The sequence below is a fragment of the Zonotrichia leucophrys genome, chromosome 14, assembly GCF_028769735.1.
Source record: "Zonotrichia leucophrys gambelii isolate GWCS_2022_RI chromosome 14, RI_Zleu_2.0, whole genome shotgun sequence".
Classification (NCBI taxonomy): Eukaryota; Metazoa; Chordata; class Aves; order Passeriformes; family Passerellidae; genus Zonotrichia; species Zonotrichia leucophrys.
In genome coordinates this window covers 9,468,588-9,484,775 of record NC_088184.1, presented here as the reverse complement: position 1 = coordinate 9,484,775, position 16,188 = coordinate 9,468,588, and the positions used below count along the sequence as shown (strand labels likewise).

The following is a 16,188-nucleotide window of genomic DNA, read 5'->3' as shown; positions in this document are numbered from 1 at the left end:
TCAGTATAAGGCCAAAGCTTTTTTTGTGATAATATTCTTCTGTTTGCTTTTCACTGCAGTCTTGATTCTGGTTTTTGTCCTGCAAATAAATTCATTATGTTGTTGAAACCCCTTCCCTTTCCATCAGGAAAAGTAGATGTCACCAGTATCTGCAATTTGGAGTCTGGATCTCTCCTGAAAATCACTAAGCCCAAGAATTGTCATCTTAGTCTTTGAAATGGACAAGGATGTCCTCATTTTTCAGTTACATAGGTGAATTTCCCATTTTTTGTGTATTATTGTCTCTAAAATGGAAAGTGTGTACAGGGTAGATTTTAAATTGAAAATTTAAAGAGGAAAAAGAATCTAATTAAAGGTTCCACACATGATTTGTCTTTTGTGGGAATAGAAGTTCTGCAATTTACTGTGCTTTGTTTAATCTACTGGAAGTTTCATCATTAGCAATGAAGTTGTGCCATGAATCTGAAACTGCTTCATGCTTTGTTCTCTCAGTTATTTTAGTGTTACAAAGCAGGTTATACTTTAAACCCTCAGTTAAGTTTATAGTTTCCCTAAACTTGAACGGGCCCTACATGATAGAGTACGATAGTAGTAAAAATTTACATATAGGAGTTGATAATTGATCATGTAATTGTTCAGCAGCTTACTATGCACACAACATTACATGTATTTAAAGAGGTACCATCTTGAAACGTAATCAGCATTTTATAAATGACTTGGTACCAGTTATTGCCTTTATTCTTGAAGGCTGAGGATTAGGATTTGTTTTGCTTTCTGTTGCGGTCATCGTTTTCTTTTTATAGTTTACATTCCTCTTTTGTTTTTCCCTGGCAAAACAACTTTACATAAGTAGAACTGAAAAAGATGCTTTTGAATTCAACTTCTTGGTTTATAAGTAAGCATTGTAAATGATGGGTGCAAAATACCACAAGGAATGCTGCCAAAATTGTATCCAAACAAATACTTGGAAGGGCAGAAGAAACCCAGGTGGAAATAAATTTGCAAGTGTTTTCTAGCTCTTTTTTCCCAAGATTTCTCAGAGCTGTTTCCCATGCTCTGTGTCATCAGGGGTGTGTGGTTCCCAGGAGCTGGAAGATGTTGGCCAGACAATTCCTCCTGGATCTCACCAGGCCAGCACTTGATTGTGCCACTGCTCACAGCTTCTTTTAAGAAAAAGATCTTGGTAACTGTAGTGGTTTAAAATCCCATGGAAATGTAAGAAATGCTATCAGTCATTAACTCAGCAGAAGTTAAAAAAAAAATTGATGCAGTTTGGATGGAAAAAATCTACTTTGTGCATTCAGTTGTGCACTGGGTGGAGTTTTTTGGTGTGTTTTGGGGTTTTGTTCCCTTGTTTGTAATCACTCTTAGCTGTTTAGTTCTTCAGGTTCTCTGAGGCTAAGGGGCAGGATTTATTTTGCTCTTTCCTTTCTGGAATACTTTGGACATTCTTATACCAAACAGAACTTTTGCCTTGTTACAGATATGAACAATGACCATAGTTAACAAGCCAAAATCTTCAAAGTCTAAAAAATCTTCCTCAAGACGCTCTGACAAATCTATGAAACCCCGTACTAAAAAAATGACGTCTCGCACTGCAAGTTTGGGCCGGGTACCTCCTACAGAAGATCCAAACAAAGTCTCTGTGGACAAAGGTCCTGGGGGGCATATTTATTGTAGATCATCTCAAAAATCAAAGCCTTTTGCCCAAAGAGATCTAGGTAAGTGTCTTCTGTCCTCCCTCCTTTTTGTTGAAAACAAAACCAGAGTAGAAGCAGATTGTAGTTGTTGCATTGCTGTGAAATGGGACTACAGCAAATCAAGAGTTCAGCCACAGAGTTCAATTTTGTGCATCCCCTGAGGCAGCTGCAGGGAGAGGTGTTGCAGAACTTGGGTTTATCTATTTACAATTGATTTGTAAAGTATTTTTTATTTATGTAAAATCAAACAAGGGGAGCTTTTCATAATGCATGGATGTACCTAGGTCTCTTCTGTTCTGGAGAGAAAAGTACATTTTACCATGTCTATTCATGGCTTCCATTATTCAGAAGTCTGAATAATAACACTGCCCAGGAAGAGATCTGATATCTATGGGGTTACTTTTTGTGCTGCTTACTTGTTTGTCTGTCTGATTTTTCTTACTGCATAACCACAAGTGTAAGTTTGTGGTTTAAGTTACAATAAGGAAAAAAACAATTTAATTAAGACATTAAAGGACATAGAGATAAAGAAATCAGGTGCTAAAATCAGAGTGGGAGTTTGTGTCTTTTATTAGAAGAATTAAAACAGATGAATGAACTATTGTCCAAAGGAGAGTGTTGACTAGCAATTTCACGTGGCAGTGTTAAAGCTGTGCATCGTGTGTTGCTGTGTTTTGGAGTGGAGCTGGTTCTTCAGGCTGCTCCTGCAGAATCCTACTTTTTAAATACCCTCTTTAAAACAAAACCAGTACAACTCTTTTCAAAACACAAATTTCTTGCAGTTGTTAATGATGGGATTGCTCCGCCACAAAGAATTCTTTTTCCACCGGAGAAAATCTGTATGGATTGGCAGCAAACGCAGAGTGTTGGAGTTGGGCTGCAGAACCTCGGCAACACTTGTTTCCTTAATTCTACTCTCCAGTGTTTGACCTACACGCCTCCTCTTGCCAATTACATGCTTTCACTTGAGCACACCAAGTCATGTGAGTATTTCTAACACTATAAATCTGTTGGACAGCTCCAAAGGTGAAAGAAAAACAGGGTTCTATGAAGAAAATTCTTAGTTGTTCTATTTTGCCTGTAGAAGCAGTTTTTGAATGAGATCTTCAAGGTCTTTTCCAGGCTAAATGGTTCTATGATTTTGCTAACAGGAAGCTCAGAATTATAGGAGACATATAAAGTGAATTTGTTAATTTAATGTGCCACGTAAAACTTAAAGAAAAGATCATTTCTTGCTTCATGTGAATAATGAAGTGCGTTGTAAAGTGAGGCATTTGATGAACATTTGGCATTTGGGTTTCCTGCTGGTAGAAAGGTGATAAAATTTAGGATGTTGGCATTGAAGATTTTTAGTCTTCACAGCTGAGATACTGCAGTGCACTAATACTGTGATAAATTACATGTTCAGTGTTGACCCGTTAAAAAACCCAAACATTCTAGAAAGCACTATAAGCTAATCTTTTATGAACTCAAATACAAATTTGGGGGAGACTGTACTGAAATTTAGGCTAATTTTATTCTAAATAATAAAGTTTGTATAGAAGCCTGGAATTTATGTTCTTTGAATTTTGATTTTATACTTGACTTTATTAAGCCTAGGGGAGTTTCTTTTTATATCCATAAATATGGAGCTATTTCCTAAGGCAGCTGTATGCTTTCTAGTTTGGTATCTTAATATATATTCCTAGAAGTTTGATTGTGTTTTATTCTCATATATAAAAATTATTTCAGTTAAGAATCATGGAATTATTGGAAGGAACCTTCGAAATTATTTAGTTCCAATCCTCTGCCATGGGGAGGGCTCCTTCCAGTGGGAATATTCCAGGCCAGGGTGGATGGGGTTCTGAGCAGCCTGGTCTGTGATTTAAGGAGTTTTATCCTGTACAATTCTCCATAATAAAATGCCACAAACCGGTTGGAATATTGACACCTTGGGAGAAGAGAATGTGACACAGGGAGTGGACATTGTCCCCACTGCTTAGATTATTATTATTTTGGGGTAGATTTTCCTTTTAGCAATGTGTATTTGACTAGAATGGGATGCTTTCTTCTTTCCCTAGGTCATGTAGAAGGATTCTGTATGATGTGCACAATGGAAAGTCACATCAACCAGGTCCTGTGTTGCTCTAATAATGCTATCAAACCCACATCTGTTATCAATGGCCTTAAAAGTAAGTAGTTTGATATAGGTTTATTTTAAATTTTTTTTTAATATTGCAGTGAGTTATTTGATGCATGTAAATAATTTTGCTACTTTAAAGAAGAGGTATTTTAGAAATGTGTGTTTTATTTCATTCTATAAGAAATAATTATATGATAACCTTCTTATTTATTAGGAATAGGAAAACATTTCCATTTTGGCAGTCAAGAGGATGCACATGAATTCTTATGCTTCACTGTTGATGCTTTACAGAAAGCTTGCTTGAATGGAAGCACCAAGTAAGCATAAAATAATTACATTTCAATCTTTCCTAGCCCCTCTTACTACTTTATTTACTATCATGAATTAAAACTTGTGTCCTTGGTTTTCATAAAACCAAAAATTGTTTGAGGAATTAACTCTGTGCTTCAGCCTTCTGAGGTCTGACTCCAATTTCTTTCCAGATTAGACAGATCTTCTCAAGCCACCACACTTATTTATCAAATATTTGGAGGATATCTAAGATCTCGAGGTACTTTTTTAAAAAATTTACTGTCTTTTGAACTGATCTGTGTCTTTTTGTCTGTCTGTAGCAAAGGAGTTTGTAGTTTGACTAAAGTAATGTGTATTAATAATTTAAATTCATGCAGTTAGTCTCATTGAAGTGATGTTAAGCATTTATATTTTGGTTCCAGTAAAGTGCTTGAACTGCAAAGCAGTGTCGGACACGTACGAGCCATTTCTCGACGTTACTTTGGATATAAAGGTAAGGATGTCTGTGAGCATGGCCTGGGTTGTGTTAATGCTTTGTAAAATAAAGTGATTTTGCTTAGAAACTTATCTTGTTAAAGCAAAACAGCTTGGGAGTGGATGGTGGTGGATTGGACTGTGTTGTTCTGTGGAAGCCATGGAAATGCTCTCCATGTTTGGATTGGATTTAAGCTGGAAAAATAATAATTATGGCTGCACAAACAATGATATAATCATACTTCTCAATTATTCTACTTCAATATACATCTATTGTTAGACTGATGGGTTTGATTGTTCTCATTGTTGATGCCAAGGCATACCACAGATACTGTCTGGCACTGCAAAATTTACTTATTTTGAAGTGGGATCATTTTGAAATGAGGTAAATACTCAGAGAACTCCATTTCTGGCTCCTCCTTCACAGTAGGCCACTTGAGTATAAACTAGCAAGGTTCACTTGTAAAGTGCTTGTAAGTGCTGGAAATTTTGCAGTTCTTGTGACTTAGTGTTCTACTTTCTCTCTACTCATGCAGGCAGTTACGTCTGTCACCAGAGCTCTAGAACAATTTGTGAAACCAGAACAGCTGGATGGTGAAAACAGCTATAAATGTAGCAAGTAAGATTGTTATTAATTACACCTTGATACAAGTTACATGTTCAATGCAGTGCATGACTTGGAGGATGAGTTATCTCTTGACTTTGTTTAGCAGTAAGACAGAGATGACTTGCTGTTTCATTCAGTTTTGTTTACATAACTAATATACTGAAATCATTCAAAGCTTGGGAAATAATGCCCTTGTTTCTAAATGAGTAATTTTTATATTTCTATTTGAATATTTGTAAATACATTATAAGAATTGTATTGCTCACATTAGACTTTTCTTCCTGATGCTGTCTGTGCTGGGCCTTGTCACCTCCCTGAGTGTGAAGTTGCACACTGAATACTCCTGGCCAGAAGTTAAAAGGCATGGCTGAGGAATGTGAGCTGGAGCACAGGGATATGGACGAGGATCTGGGGTGGGAGGCAACACAGCTTAGTCACACACAAACCCACAAGTTTAGTCTTTTTGTGAGTTTGAAAAGAAGGGTTTGGGGTATGTACAGTGTCATTTCCATTGCTGGCAAACTATTATATTAGTTTTCAGTTTCCTTTTTGTTTTCTACCATTATTTTTTCTAATAAGGATTACTACTGCCTGAAACCTTCATCTCTAAATACAAGTTTCAGAATTTTACAAACCACTTCTTTTTTTTTCCTTATTCTGGGTGGCTCTCTTATTTTCTTCACTGGCTTTCTCCATTAGTTTGGAATTCTGTGCCTTGTATTTTGACATCAAGTTTTAAAAGAAGCGGTCAAATCCTTTCTGTTTGTTACTCAGCAGTACTTTTCTTGACAATGTGAAGTGACATGTTTCAGTCTTTGTGCTGATGGTTGCATTTCAGGACTTAGTCTGTACCTCCTTTGAGTGTGCAGTGAAACAAATGAAATTAACAATTTTGTTTTGAAGGACTGCAGAGGTTTTCAGTCTGTCCAGGCAACCTCAGTACAAGAAAACTCAATATTGTCCAATATTGTCTGCCTCTTGCAGAATGGCTGTTTCCTTCCAGTGATTTTTTTTTTACATATTTTTACTGCCTTACCTTTTTGACATAAAGATACATCTTCAGGCATTTACTTGGCTATCCAGAGATAATATCCTAAATCCTTTGTTCCGTGGAGCTGTCTCTAATATCCTGCTACATTCTCTCTATTAACAAAGCTGAAATGCAGTTTATGGATTTAAGAAAAGATCTAACATTATACAAGCAAAATATCATTCAAATAGCATAAGCACGTGTGAGAGATGGAAACTTTTTTCACTTCTGAGTGAGAAAAGAATATAATGTTAAAAATGTCTGTGCTTGTTTTAAAGGTGTAAAAAGATGGTTCCAGCATCAAAGAGATACACGATACATCGCTCTTCCAATGTTCTCACAATATCACTGAAAAGATTTGCAAATTTTACAGGTGGAAAGATCAACAAGGTATGTTTGCAGCTGGAGTGCTCCTTTATCTTCTTGCAATGGGCATTTCTCAAAGATGAATACTCATTTTAAAGTTGTTCACATTTCAGGCAGTAACTGCAGTGTAGGAGAAGTTGATATAACAACTTAGCAACCATGGCTGTTACTTTCCTTTTCAATACTGATAGAGTTCCTATGTGACCATAAGAACATACCTTCCCCTTAAAGAGCTAATTCTGTGGAAAACAGCTCCCTGCAGCTTAAGTTATTAAATGTTGTTTCTGAGAACAGGCATTTTCAAGTTAATTGAAAAATATATTTATACAGTCCTAATCTGTGTCTTTTTCAAGCTGTTCCATGAAGTATTTCAGGATAACTTTTGAATCTTCTTTGTCTTTGTGTAGGATGTAAAATACCCTGAATATCTGGATCTTCGAGCATATATGTCCCAATCTATTGGAGAACCCCTCATCTATGCTTTGTATGCAGTTCTTGTACATAGTGGCTTCAACTGTAATGCTGGACACTATCTCTGCTTCATCAAGGTAGAGATCAGCTCAACTTCTAACAGGATAAAATTTGTGCTGCCAAAAAAATTAAAATGTTATTGGTAACCACTGGTTTTAGGGGAAAACATTGCATCATGTGCTTTGTTTGCTTTGTTTTGGTATGCTTTGTTCTGCAGTGCTCTGTCTGTGATGTCCTTTGGAACACGGGCAATTCATCTGAAGATATTCTGTCTTTGTTTGCAGGCTGGTAATGGACTTTGGTACCGAATGAATGATGCCTCAGTAGAGCTTTCAGATATCAAAACAGTTCTCAATCAGCAAGCTTACGTACTTTTCTATATCAGGTAATAACACCAGATGTCCTCAGAACATTTTTATTCTCAAGTTGCTTATACTTTTCTCGCTTTGAAGGCTTTTTCTTTTCACTGTAGGAGAGTATTACTATTTGTATTTTTTTAAGTGGAAATTCCCTGCGTCATTTAGTACCTTTCATTGCTTGACCTTAAACTTCTGCACTTGGGTACACTGTTTTCTATCTGCTCACTGTAGCTGGCTGTTTTAGAAAAGAGGAGAAATCGTGGCTATAGATGGTGTGAGGCTGAACCGTTGCTGTGGAAAGGACAGTCATTGTAGGAAAACCATTATCTAATCTTCAGTTTGTAGTCCTGCCTAAGTCTTCCAGATGTGTCTTTTGTGTTATATTCACTGTTGCTGAGATGATGGGGTGGGTTTAACCAGAGCTGGCTGAGTGAGGAGCTGTGAGCTGAGGTGTCCCTCTGTCCCCAGGCGCTATGACCTGACGCTGGGCGAGCGAGCGTTCTACCTGCCCGCGCCCTCCTACCCGCGCTCCTTCCTGGGCCAGCGCGGCGCCGGCAGCAAGCAGCCCGCCTTCATGGGCCCGCGGCTGCCTCCTCACATGATCAAGGTAACTCAGGGGGACAGCAGCACCACGCTAGAGCAGCTTTTGGTGTAGGGTGGGGGGTTTTGAGTTTTAGTTTCCCTTCCCCACTGCAGGTTTGAGCCAGAGTTGCTCAAACAGTGGCTAATCCTTAACTGTGCAGCCATGCCACTTCGTTACTTTATCCTTCCAGCTCAGCTTTCTAAAGCTTGGGAGCTGTGCTCTTGAGACAATTTAAGTCATCTATTAGTGCCTAAACAATTTAAATTTAAAAAGTAGTCTATTAATGCCTAAACAATTTAAATTTTAAAAGTAGTCTATTAAAATTTAAATTTTAAAAGTAGTCTATTAATGCCTAAGTAATTTAAATTTAAAACCTAAAGTAATTAATGCCTAAGTAATTTAATTTAAAAATTAAATATCTGCCCCGTCCCTATCAGTGTTAGTTTAGTTGACACAGTGATAGACTACAAATTGTCTTGTTTCTGAGTACTAGCAGAAATATTCCAGTGTTGTCAGGGAGGAAAATAAATATTTTTTTAATAGCTTAGTCAATGTTAAGTTGTTTGGGTGGGTGTCAGACTGATGCTCATTTGGTACCAAAGGGAGGATTTACACACACCCGTTGTACATGAATGTGTATTGGGAGGAAGGTGAGGTTTCTTCTTAGGTATTGAGGCAATCTGTAGAACAATTTAGCATGAGAATTTAATGTTGTAAAACTTCCGGTGCTGTGTGTTTGAACATGTCCATCTTACAATCTCTTCAAATCCAGAGTTCAAGTCGTTTAAATGGAAATGGACCCTTGAAAGAGGATCCCAGTACTGTTGGTGTTGCTGTGAAAAGGCCCAGTTCAGCTCCACCCACAGCTTGTGTTCAGAACTGGGCCATTTCCAGGCCGCCAATGGCAGACCCTTCCAAGGCCCAGAAGATCACCATCAGTATTCACAACAAGCTGCCCCCCCGGCAGGCGGTGCCGCAGGCCGAGTGCCCCAGCAGCGCTGTGGAGGAGGAGGATCTGAAGCCCCTTCCTTCAGCCACAATCACAAACTCTTCTGCAGCAGAGCCTACCTCAAACCTCTCCACAGTGTCAGTTGCTACTAATGTCTCCAAGCAGGAGGTTGCTGATGAAATCTTTGTTGAGCCAGCAGTGAATGGAAACCCCAAGCTCTGTTCTGACAGCGTGGTCCCTTACGGTGCAGAGCCTTCAGGAAAACCCGAGGAGTCAAAGGGCTTGTTCAAAAGGCATTGCAATGTCATCTCTTCCAATGGGATTCTGATTGGGAAGGTGGTCCGTACGTTGCATAATTCCCATTCATCCTGTCAGAATGCTGAAGAAAGATCCCAGCATGAGCTGCCAAAAATTGATTCCCTAAATGGTGCTATTAGTTTAGATAATGAATATAAAGAAAATGGACTGAAACTTGATGATTCCACTTGCCAAGTCCAACCCGTTAAACCTTCTGAGATTTTCTTCTCTAAGGCAAACGGAGTGCTTGAAGCGGTGAGTTACATTTGTCCATCTGCACTTTCTCATCTATTATATGTTCAATATTCATGGGCACTACAATGTGGAATACCAAGAAAACACAGCACAGATTTCATTCTAACCCATTGTGTTATTATCCCACTGAATCTGCAGAGCTGAGCTAACATATGTCAACATAAGAGAAGTTCAGGGAGATAATACTTCATAAGTTTGATAAAATACATTTTTGGGAGGAGGGGGTTGACATGTCAAGTGGGAAGAGTGCAGGTATCTCTGATCTTGTGTAACATCTCATGTTGGAAGTTTGTCAGCAGTAGTTTTCTACTAAAAATAGCTCTTTTTTTCTCTTTGTTAACTTCTGTGTTTTAATTGTAGATGCCTAAAGCTTTGTCACCAGATCCTCAAGGTATCTTAGAATCTCTTACGTACAGCCAGTTGAACAGCTTGTCAGAGGAAAAGAGGTAAAATGACTACACTGATTAAAACAAGATTTCATACAAGTTTATTACTATTTTATCCATCTTAAGTAATACTTGAAAGATTTACATCAGTACAGGGAATTCCACACTGTACATCTGGTATTGCAAACATCAGCACTGGGCACACATTATTCTGTTACTAAATACAGGCAGATGCCTCCTGTAAAACTTTCACAGGATGTTTTTACATTTTTCTTCCATTGTCTGGAATACTTTTTCTATTCCTCTTTCCCTTTTTTGCATCCTAGGATGAGTGAATGTAAATTCCCACAATCTGCTGTCCCACCTGAGAGAATGGGAAATCTGTGTGTTTACCTTTTTCCTAACTGGGGGAAGAGCAAATGCAGTTGTTCTGGCTATTGATGAGATTCAGAGCTGCAAGTGGAGGAGTTGGATGTGTTGGGGATGGGTTTTTTAAGGCAAGACCTGCAGAACTGAGAGAAGAAAAACTTTCCATGGGAACTGAGGGAGGTGTAAGAATGGTTTTCTAAAGTCAATGTCTTTCAGAATTTTGCATTAGCAACTTTTTTTTTTTTTTTAGGAGATTTTACTCCTAACATTTTTAGATGGGTTTTTTCAAGTTAAAAATATGTTTTTATTTTTGTGCAGTGTCTCTGGACCTCAGAAGTCTTCTGACAATGATGGAGTCACAGATACTGTAGTGATGGAAGCACTATTTGCCTATGAAGAATCCAGGAAGGTTCCTTCCAACTTTAGCTGTGAGGTTGAGAAACTTTTTACTCAATCAGATTCTGAAACCATTTTTACCAAAGAAGAAGTTGCTGAAAGTATTATAACAAAAGCTGATAATGCACATCTCAATATCAATGGTCAGCACAAGGTTAGGAAAAAATCCTTGGATACTGAAGGTGAATTCCTTGGGCAGTGTGAGTCTGAAGACATCAGAGATAAAGACAAACTAAGAAGATCAAAAGAACCTGAACTCATTTCAAAAGAAAATCCTTTGTACATCAAAGGATCTCCTGAGAGCAAAGAGAAATTAGGGCAAATTTCCTCTATAAAGCCTGACATTGAATGTAGTTCTAAAAAACTTGCATCTCTAGATATTCCAGATAAATGCCAAGATACAAAGGACATTTCTAATAACTATGTAGAGGTACCACCCGTTAATGACTCTTCTATTACAAAGCTGGATAAAGTATTGGAAAGTCAATTTTCTAGAGCAGACGAGGGACTGAGTAATAAAACATGTGAAGATGATGATAAACATATGAGAAAAAATAAGAAAAAAATCCATGACTCTAAAAGAACTGACAAAGAGCACTACCGGAGGAAGAGAGAAAGCTCGGACACTGAGGAGAAGGAGAGACAAACCAGAAACAAACCAGATGATCATTCCCACAGGAGGAGGAGCTCTCACAGCATGGAAACAAACAAGCAAAGCCGTCACAAGCAGGAGCATTGCAGTGAGAGCAAGTACAGATCCTCCCACAACGAAAGGAACAGTCCCAGTAACGGCCGGAGCTCAGGAAAATATTCTCGCTACAGATCCCGAAGCAGAGAAAGGACAGACCCAGACAGGAGTAGGTATTATTATTCCAAAGGAGACAGACCCTGGATTAGAGAAAGATATTATCAAGATGAACCACGGAGATGGGACAAATGCAGGTACTACAATGATTATTATTCCTCCCATGGAACAAGGGATGGTCGGGAGAGGAGGTCCTCTCATTGTGATAAAGACTATGACAAAGTGAGCCAAGCTTACAGCAGGTCACACAAGGATTATCACTGCAAAAGCAGATGGGCTCACAGCACACTCTCCCGAGAGGAGGATGTGCATCATCACTTGAGCAGCCACAGAGCAAACTTCCACCACTGTTCAGTACCTCAGCAGCACTCGGAAAAATACTCCCGTGAGAGGCACGCGCTTCCAGCAGGCTCAGCTCACTCCAGCTTCGAGGACTCTTCCCGGGAAAACGAAAAAGAAAAACTAAGAAATGGCAAAAGAAAATACTCCCACCAAGAAGAAAGTGGAAGTGACGTAGAAAAGAAATGCCGAAAGACAGATGACCAAAGAATCAAAAAGTATAAGAAGGTCAAGAAGAAAAAGAAGTCCAAAGATAAACATCGAGAGAAGGATTACAAGTAAGCAAGGATTCCAGCATAATCAGCAATTTTTTCCTAATTATTTTCTGGGTATTTCTCATGTCTGCCTTTTTTTCATTGTTTCTAAGTAACTTATCTGTCATAATGTGACGGGATCATGTTGTTAGGTTGGCCAAGAGAAGATAGGAAAGATGTTGCTGAATTGTGTTAGAACACTAGAGCTGGACAATGTAGACAGAATAACATCTGCACACCGTTCTTGATTAGGTTACAATTTTAATTTTTTTTTTTAATTCCCCATATGCCTGTTAACAATTTGTGTACAAACCACGACCTCTTGTCCTTCATTCTGAGGGCTTAAGATTGCTGCATCTAAATTAACTTAGATATGCAGAAAGTACCACAAAGTAGCAGACACTCTGCAAGTCGTCACCTGTGGTAAATAAATAACATTTCATATATACATCAAGTGCCACATCTGTTTTCTATTTTTAACTTGCATGTTTCCTTCAGACTTTATGATTTGGATTGCTCTGTGCTCCACTTTGACAATGACAATCGCAAACATAAGAAAAAGAAGAAAAAGAAGAAGCACGACAGGAAACTGAAAGACTTATTGGAATATTTAGATCCTCGTTTCCAGAAGAAAACATGGGAGAAGAAGGAAGAATCCCGTCCTCCAGATGACCATTTATGTGAGCAATACAGAAACCAGGGCAGTAAACAACCCTACAAGGAAGAGAAGCCTTCTGGTGCAGGTGACAGCAAGAAACACAGCTCCATGGCATCCACTGAGTATGCCAGAGGTAAGGCAGGACTCCTGGCTGTTATAAACAGCTTTAAATGCTTGGCTGATGAAATCCCTGGGTTTGAGCACAGCTTCCAAACAGCATCATGGCAGGGGGTTGGAAGTAGATGATCTTTAAGATCCCATTTCAACCCAAACCATTCTGTAATTTGAATAAAATACTACATTCAGTTGTTTGTAGCATAGAAACAGTGCAGGTTGCTCACTCAGAATAACAGGAGTTGGTGATAATACTGAAATATTGTTGGTCTGCCTTCTCCTAAGCACAGCTGTCAGACCTCCAGAGGACACTTCACAATTTAACACCTGGAGAGTGTAAAATTCCTGCTATTGTTTTATTCAGTTGTGGGGTTTTTCTGTTAGTATAGGCTTAACAATGCACAGAAGTGGGCTGAGGAAACAGCTCTTTCCCCATTTTTGGTATTTGAAAAAGTCTGTCTGGTGCTTCTTACAAAAAACCCAAATATGAATTTGTGTGCCTGACTGAATTTACACTGAGCTCTCAGCTGTTGCTTGTCATAATCTCAACTTGGGCTCGCAGTAGATAAATTAATTAGTTTAAATTAATTAGCTCTAAAATTATGCAATGAGGATGATTGCACACTGCAACAAATTCAACATCTAAAATCAAACTTGACAACATTTCCCATGAAATTTTTGCTGAACAGAAGTGTTTATTATAGAAATAAAACCTTATTAAATGCCTGTTATCTGACATAAACCAGTTCCAGTTACTGATCTATTTTAATAGAAAACCAAAACAATCCCCTAACTGTTTTACTCAAAGATAAGTGAAGAAGACAGCTCACTATCCAAAAGCAAGTTGAGTTGTTAAATTCTCTACATTTTATACCTACAGTTTAAGAATTGGGTTAATGGTCAGTGACAGTCCTGTTCATTTCTAGTCATGTTGAAACTGTCAATATAGAAAAAAAAGAAAAAAAAAAAAAAAAAAAAAAAGAAGAGAAGTTTGATCTTGAAATTCTGGAAAATTAAAATCCCTTTCATGAGGTTTCCACACTTGGGCAAATTGCCACAATTAATGCACTGAATTCGTGCACTGAAAAGTTTGCTCAAGGCAAAGGAGAAGTGCATTTGTGGAAAACTGATTGTATTTTAAGACACAGATTACCAAAAGTTGTATTCTAAAAATACAGAGTGGAAGGAAAGCTGATTGTTCACCCATTATTCTTTAATGAGAAAAAATTAAGAACTGAATTGAGGTCTTTTGAATCCTAATGGTGTAAAAGGAGACTTCTTTTTTAATACTCATGTCCAAAATAACCCTTATTGCACTGAGAGGGTCTGTTCTAGCTGCCAAATCAGGAACTAAACAGAATAAAATGCTCGTGCTCAGCCGTGGTTTGGCCTTGGTGGTTCTGTGGCCAGCAGGTGGCAAACTCGGGTTTTCCAAAGCGGGTTCGGTGAGGAATTCAGTGATCGGAGTCTCCGTGCTCAGGGCAGGGCACTGAGGCTGCGGGGCCGAGCAGGAAGGAGAAGGAGCTGAACAGCACCAGGGGGAGAGCAGGGCTGCCAAAAGCAGTTTAAGTCTCGAGAATTTAAGTATTTCCTCAAGTCCATGGATGTTAATTAGCTCCATCTTCTGGAATGTCAGGGTTTTTTTCTTTTTTCTTTTTTTTTTTTAAGTGGGTCTCAAGTAGTATTCTCTGTTGGATGGCATCTGCTTTATGTTTTTAGAATACTGAATGTCTCAAGGTAGGGACAGGCAAGGAACCACTGAGGAATTGTGAGGTTGTGCCTTTTCACCCAACTCCTGTTATTTTGAATAAATAAAGGATGAAAACAGCTAGTGAGAAGTTGTGTTTTCAGCCAAGTTTATACAGGAGAGGGGAAGGAGCAGCTCTGAAGCAGTTCTTTCCTACATTCCTACATGTTCTCTCCAGGAAGTTCCTGAAGGCTCTGCCCTTGTGGGTTCAGTTTGGTCAGCCTGACCACAAGGTTGTTTCTAAAACAATGCTGCTTTCTAGGCAGAACTTCAGTTACATTTGATCCAGCCAAGGTGCAGCACTTGCTGTCAGAGCAGGTGGCTCTGTCCTAAGGCTCTGTCAGTTCTGCAGCCCTAGCCCAGAACGGGGAGCAGCTGGATCCTGTCCTGAGGGACAGATGGAGCTGGGGCAGCTTTGAGCTTTGTCTTTCAGAAATCAAACCCCTGAGACAGTTTAATGTTCAATGTCACAGCAGGACTGACCTGGTCTCCTTTTGCCTTTCAGATGTGGAGCTGACTGATGAAAGCCTTCAATACTCAGACTGAACCCACCACCAACCCCAAGGACTTCTGACCACCACCCCCACCAACCCTTCACCTTCAAAACCAACAACTTCTCACCATCAAAACCAACGACTTCTTACCTTCAACGACTTCTTACCTTCAAACCTGACATTACCAATAGTGACCATCAAAACTTAAGATTTATTATCAATTACCATCAAGACAAAATCCAGTCATAAGTGGTGCTTAACATTTCTGTACAGAATTTTACCATATAAGAACTTTTTTTTAGTTTTTAACTTGAGACTTTCTTTTTTAAAATATACTTCTAATCCAAAAGGGTGAAAACTTTTTACAACTGCTGAACATTGTAAATTACCACATAAATATCTCACTGAGCTGAGATAATGCCCTGGAATAGACCATCTCAAATGCTGCTTAATTACAGACTCAGGTTGACTTTATGTTATTCATGTAATGTTACTCCAAGTTAAGACATCTGGTGCAAGAGCGACCAGGAATTATAAAAGTTGCAACTGACAGTCTGTATATTTAATTTAAAGACTTATTTAAAACTTCACAAGTTTTGCAAGAGCTTCATTTTTTTTTTCTGTGGTCTGACACTAGAAACTAATTTACTTCACATTTGAGTTATATTCAAGATCTGAAGAAAATCTTCTGGTTTTCGACATTGTGAAACAACAAATATGCAGTTCTGAATGTATCTCTCAAGACTATTTGTATATTGTTCCATATGTTTTTATTACATTTTCTTAATATACTGTCATTTGTCTTAAGTCTCAGTTGTCTGTTTTGTCTCTCTAAAGTGTCTAGTTACAGACAAATTCATACTGTGATTTTTATTTTTATTATTAAATGCTATCAAACTGTGATGCACTTATTATTCACTGGTCCTGCATCAGGAGATGAGTGGGGAACCTGTATTAAATACAGTTCATCTGAATAATCTGTCTGGTTTATACAAGCTGTGTTGTTCAGAGATGTCTAAAGTTTGATCTTTGTTTTTTTAAAGATAAAAAGCACTTGCCCCACTGTAAATATATAGCATGTAAAATTTATATAGTATATAAATACAGCAAAGTTAAAATGGA

At 38.4% G+C, this 16,188-nt stretch overlaps 1 protein-coding gene across 4 annotated transcripts in view; it reads left to right on the top strand.

Annotated features, from left to right (window-relative positions):
* The window catches only part of USP42 (ubiquitin specific peptidase 42), an 18,396-nt gene extending 2,208 nt beyond the window's left edge, over positions 1 to 16,188 (top strand). For 2 of the 4 annotated variants that reach the window (XM_064725875.1, XM_064725876.1), the window contains exons 2-18: positions 128 to 252; positions 1,484 to 1,721; positions 2,483 to 2,683; positions 3,761 to 3,871; positions 4,037 to 4,139; positions 4,305 to 4,372; positions 4,536 to 4,606; positions 5,124 to 5,206; positions 6,503 to 6,614; positions 6,998 to 7,138; positions 7,346 to 7,446; positions 7,889 to 8,027; positions 8,776 to 9,504; positions 9,865 to 9,950; positions 10,578 to 12,077; positions 12,552 to 12,844; positions 15,078 to 16,188. In XM_064725875.1, the coding sequence (XP_064581945.1) occupies positions 1,493 to 1,721; positions 2,483 to 2,683; positions 3,761 to 3,871; positions 4,037 to 4,139; positions 4,305 to 4,372; positions 4,536 to 4,606; positions 5,124 to 5,206; positions 6,503 to 6,614; positions 6,998 to 7,138; positions 7,346 to 7,446; positions 7,889 to 8,027; positions 8,776 to 9,504; positions 9,865 to 9,950; positions 10,578 to 12,077; positions 12,552 to 12,844; positions 15,078 to 15,118 (4,008 nt within the window). In that variant the 5' untranslated portion in view covers positions 128 to 252; positions 1,484 to 1,492 and the 3' untranslated portion in view covers positions 15,119 to 16,188. The remainder of the gene's footprint in view (positions 1 to 127; positions 253 to 1,483; positions 1,722 to 2,482; positions 2,684 to 3,760; positions 3,872 to 4,036; positions 4,140 to 4,304; positions 4,373 to 4,535; positions 4,607 to 5,123; positions 5,207 to 6,502; positions 6,615 to 6,997; positions 7,139 to 7,345; positions 7,447 to 7,888; positions 8,028 to 8,775; positions 9,505 to 9,864; positions 9,951 to 10,577; positions 12,078 to 12,551; positions 12,845 to 15,077) is intronic. The other 2 variants (XM_064725878.1, XM_064725879.1) reach the window with 1 other exon arrangement.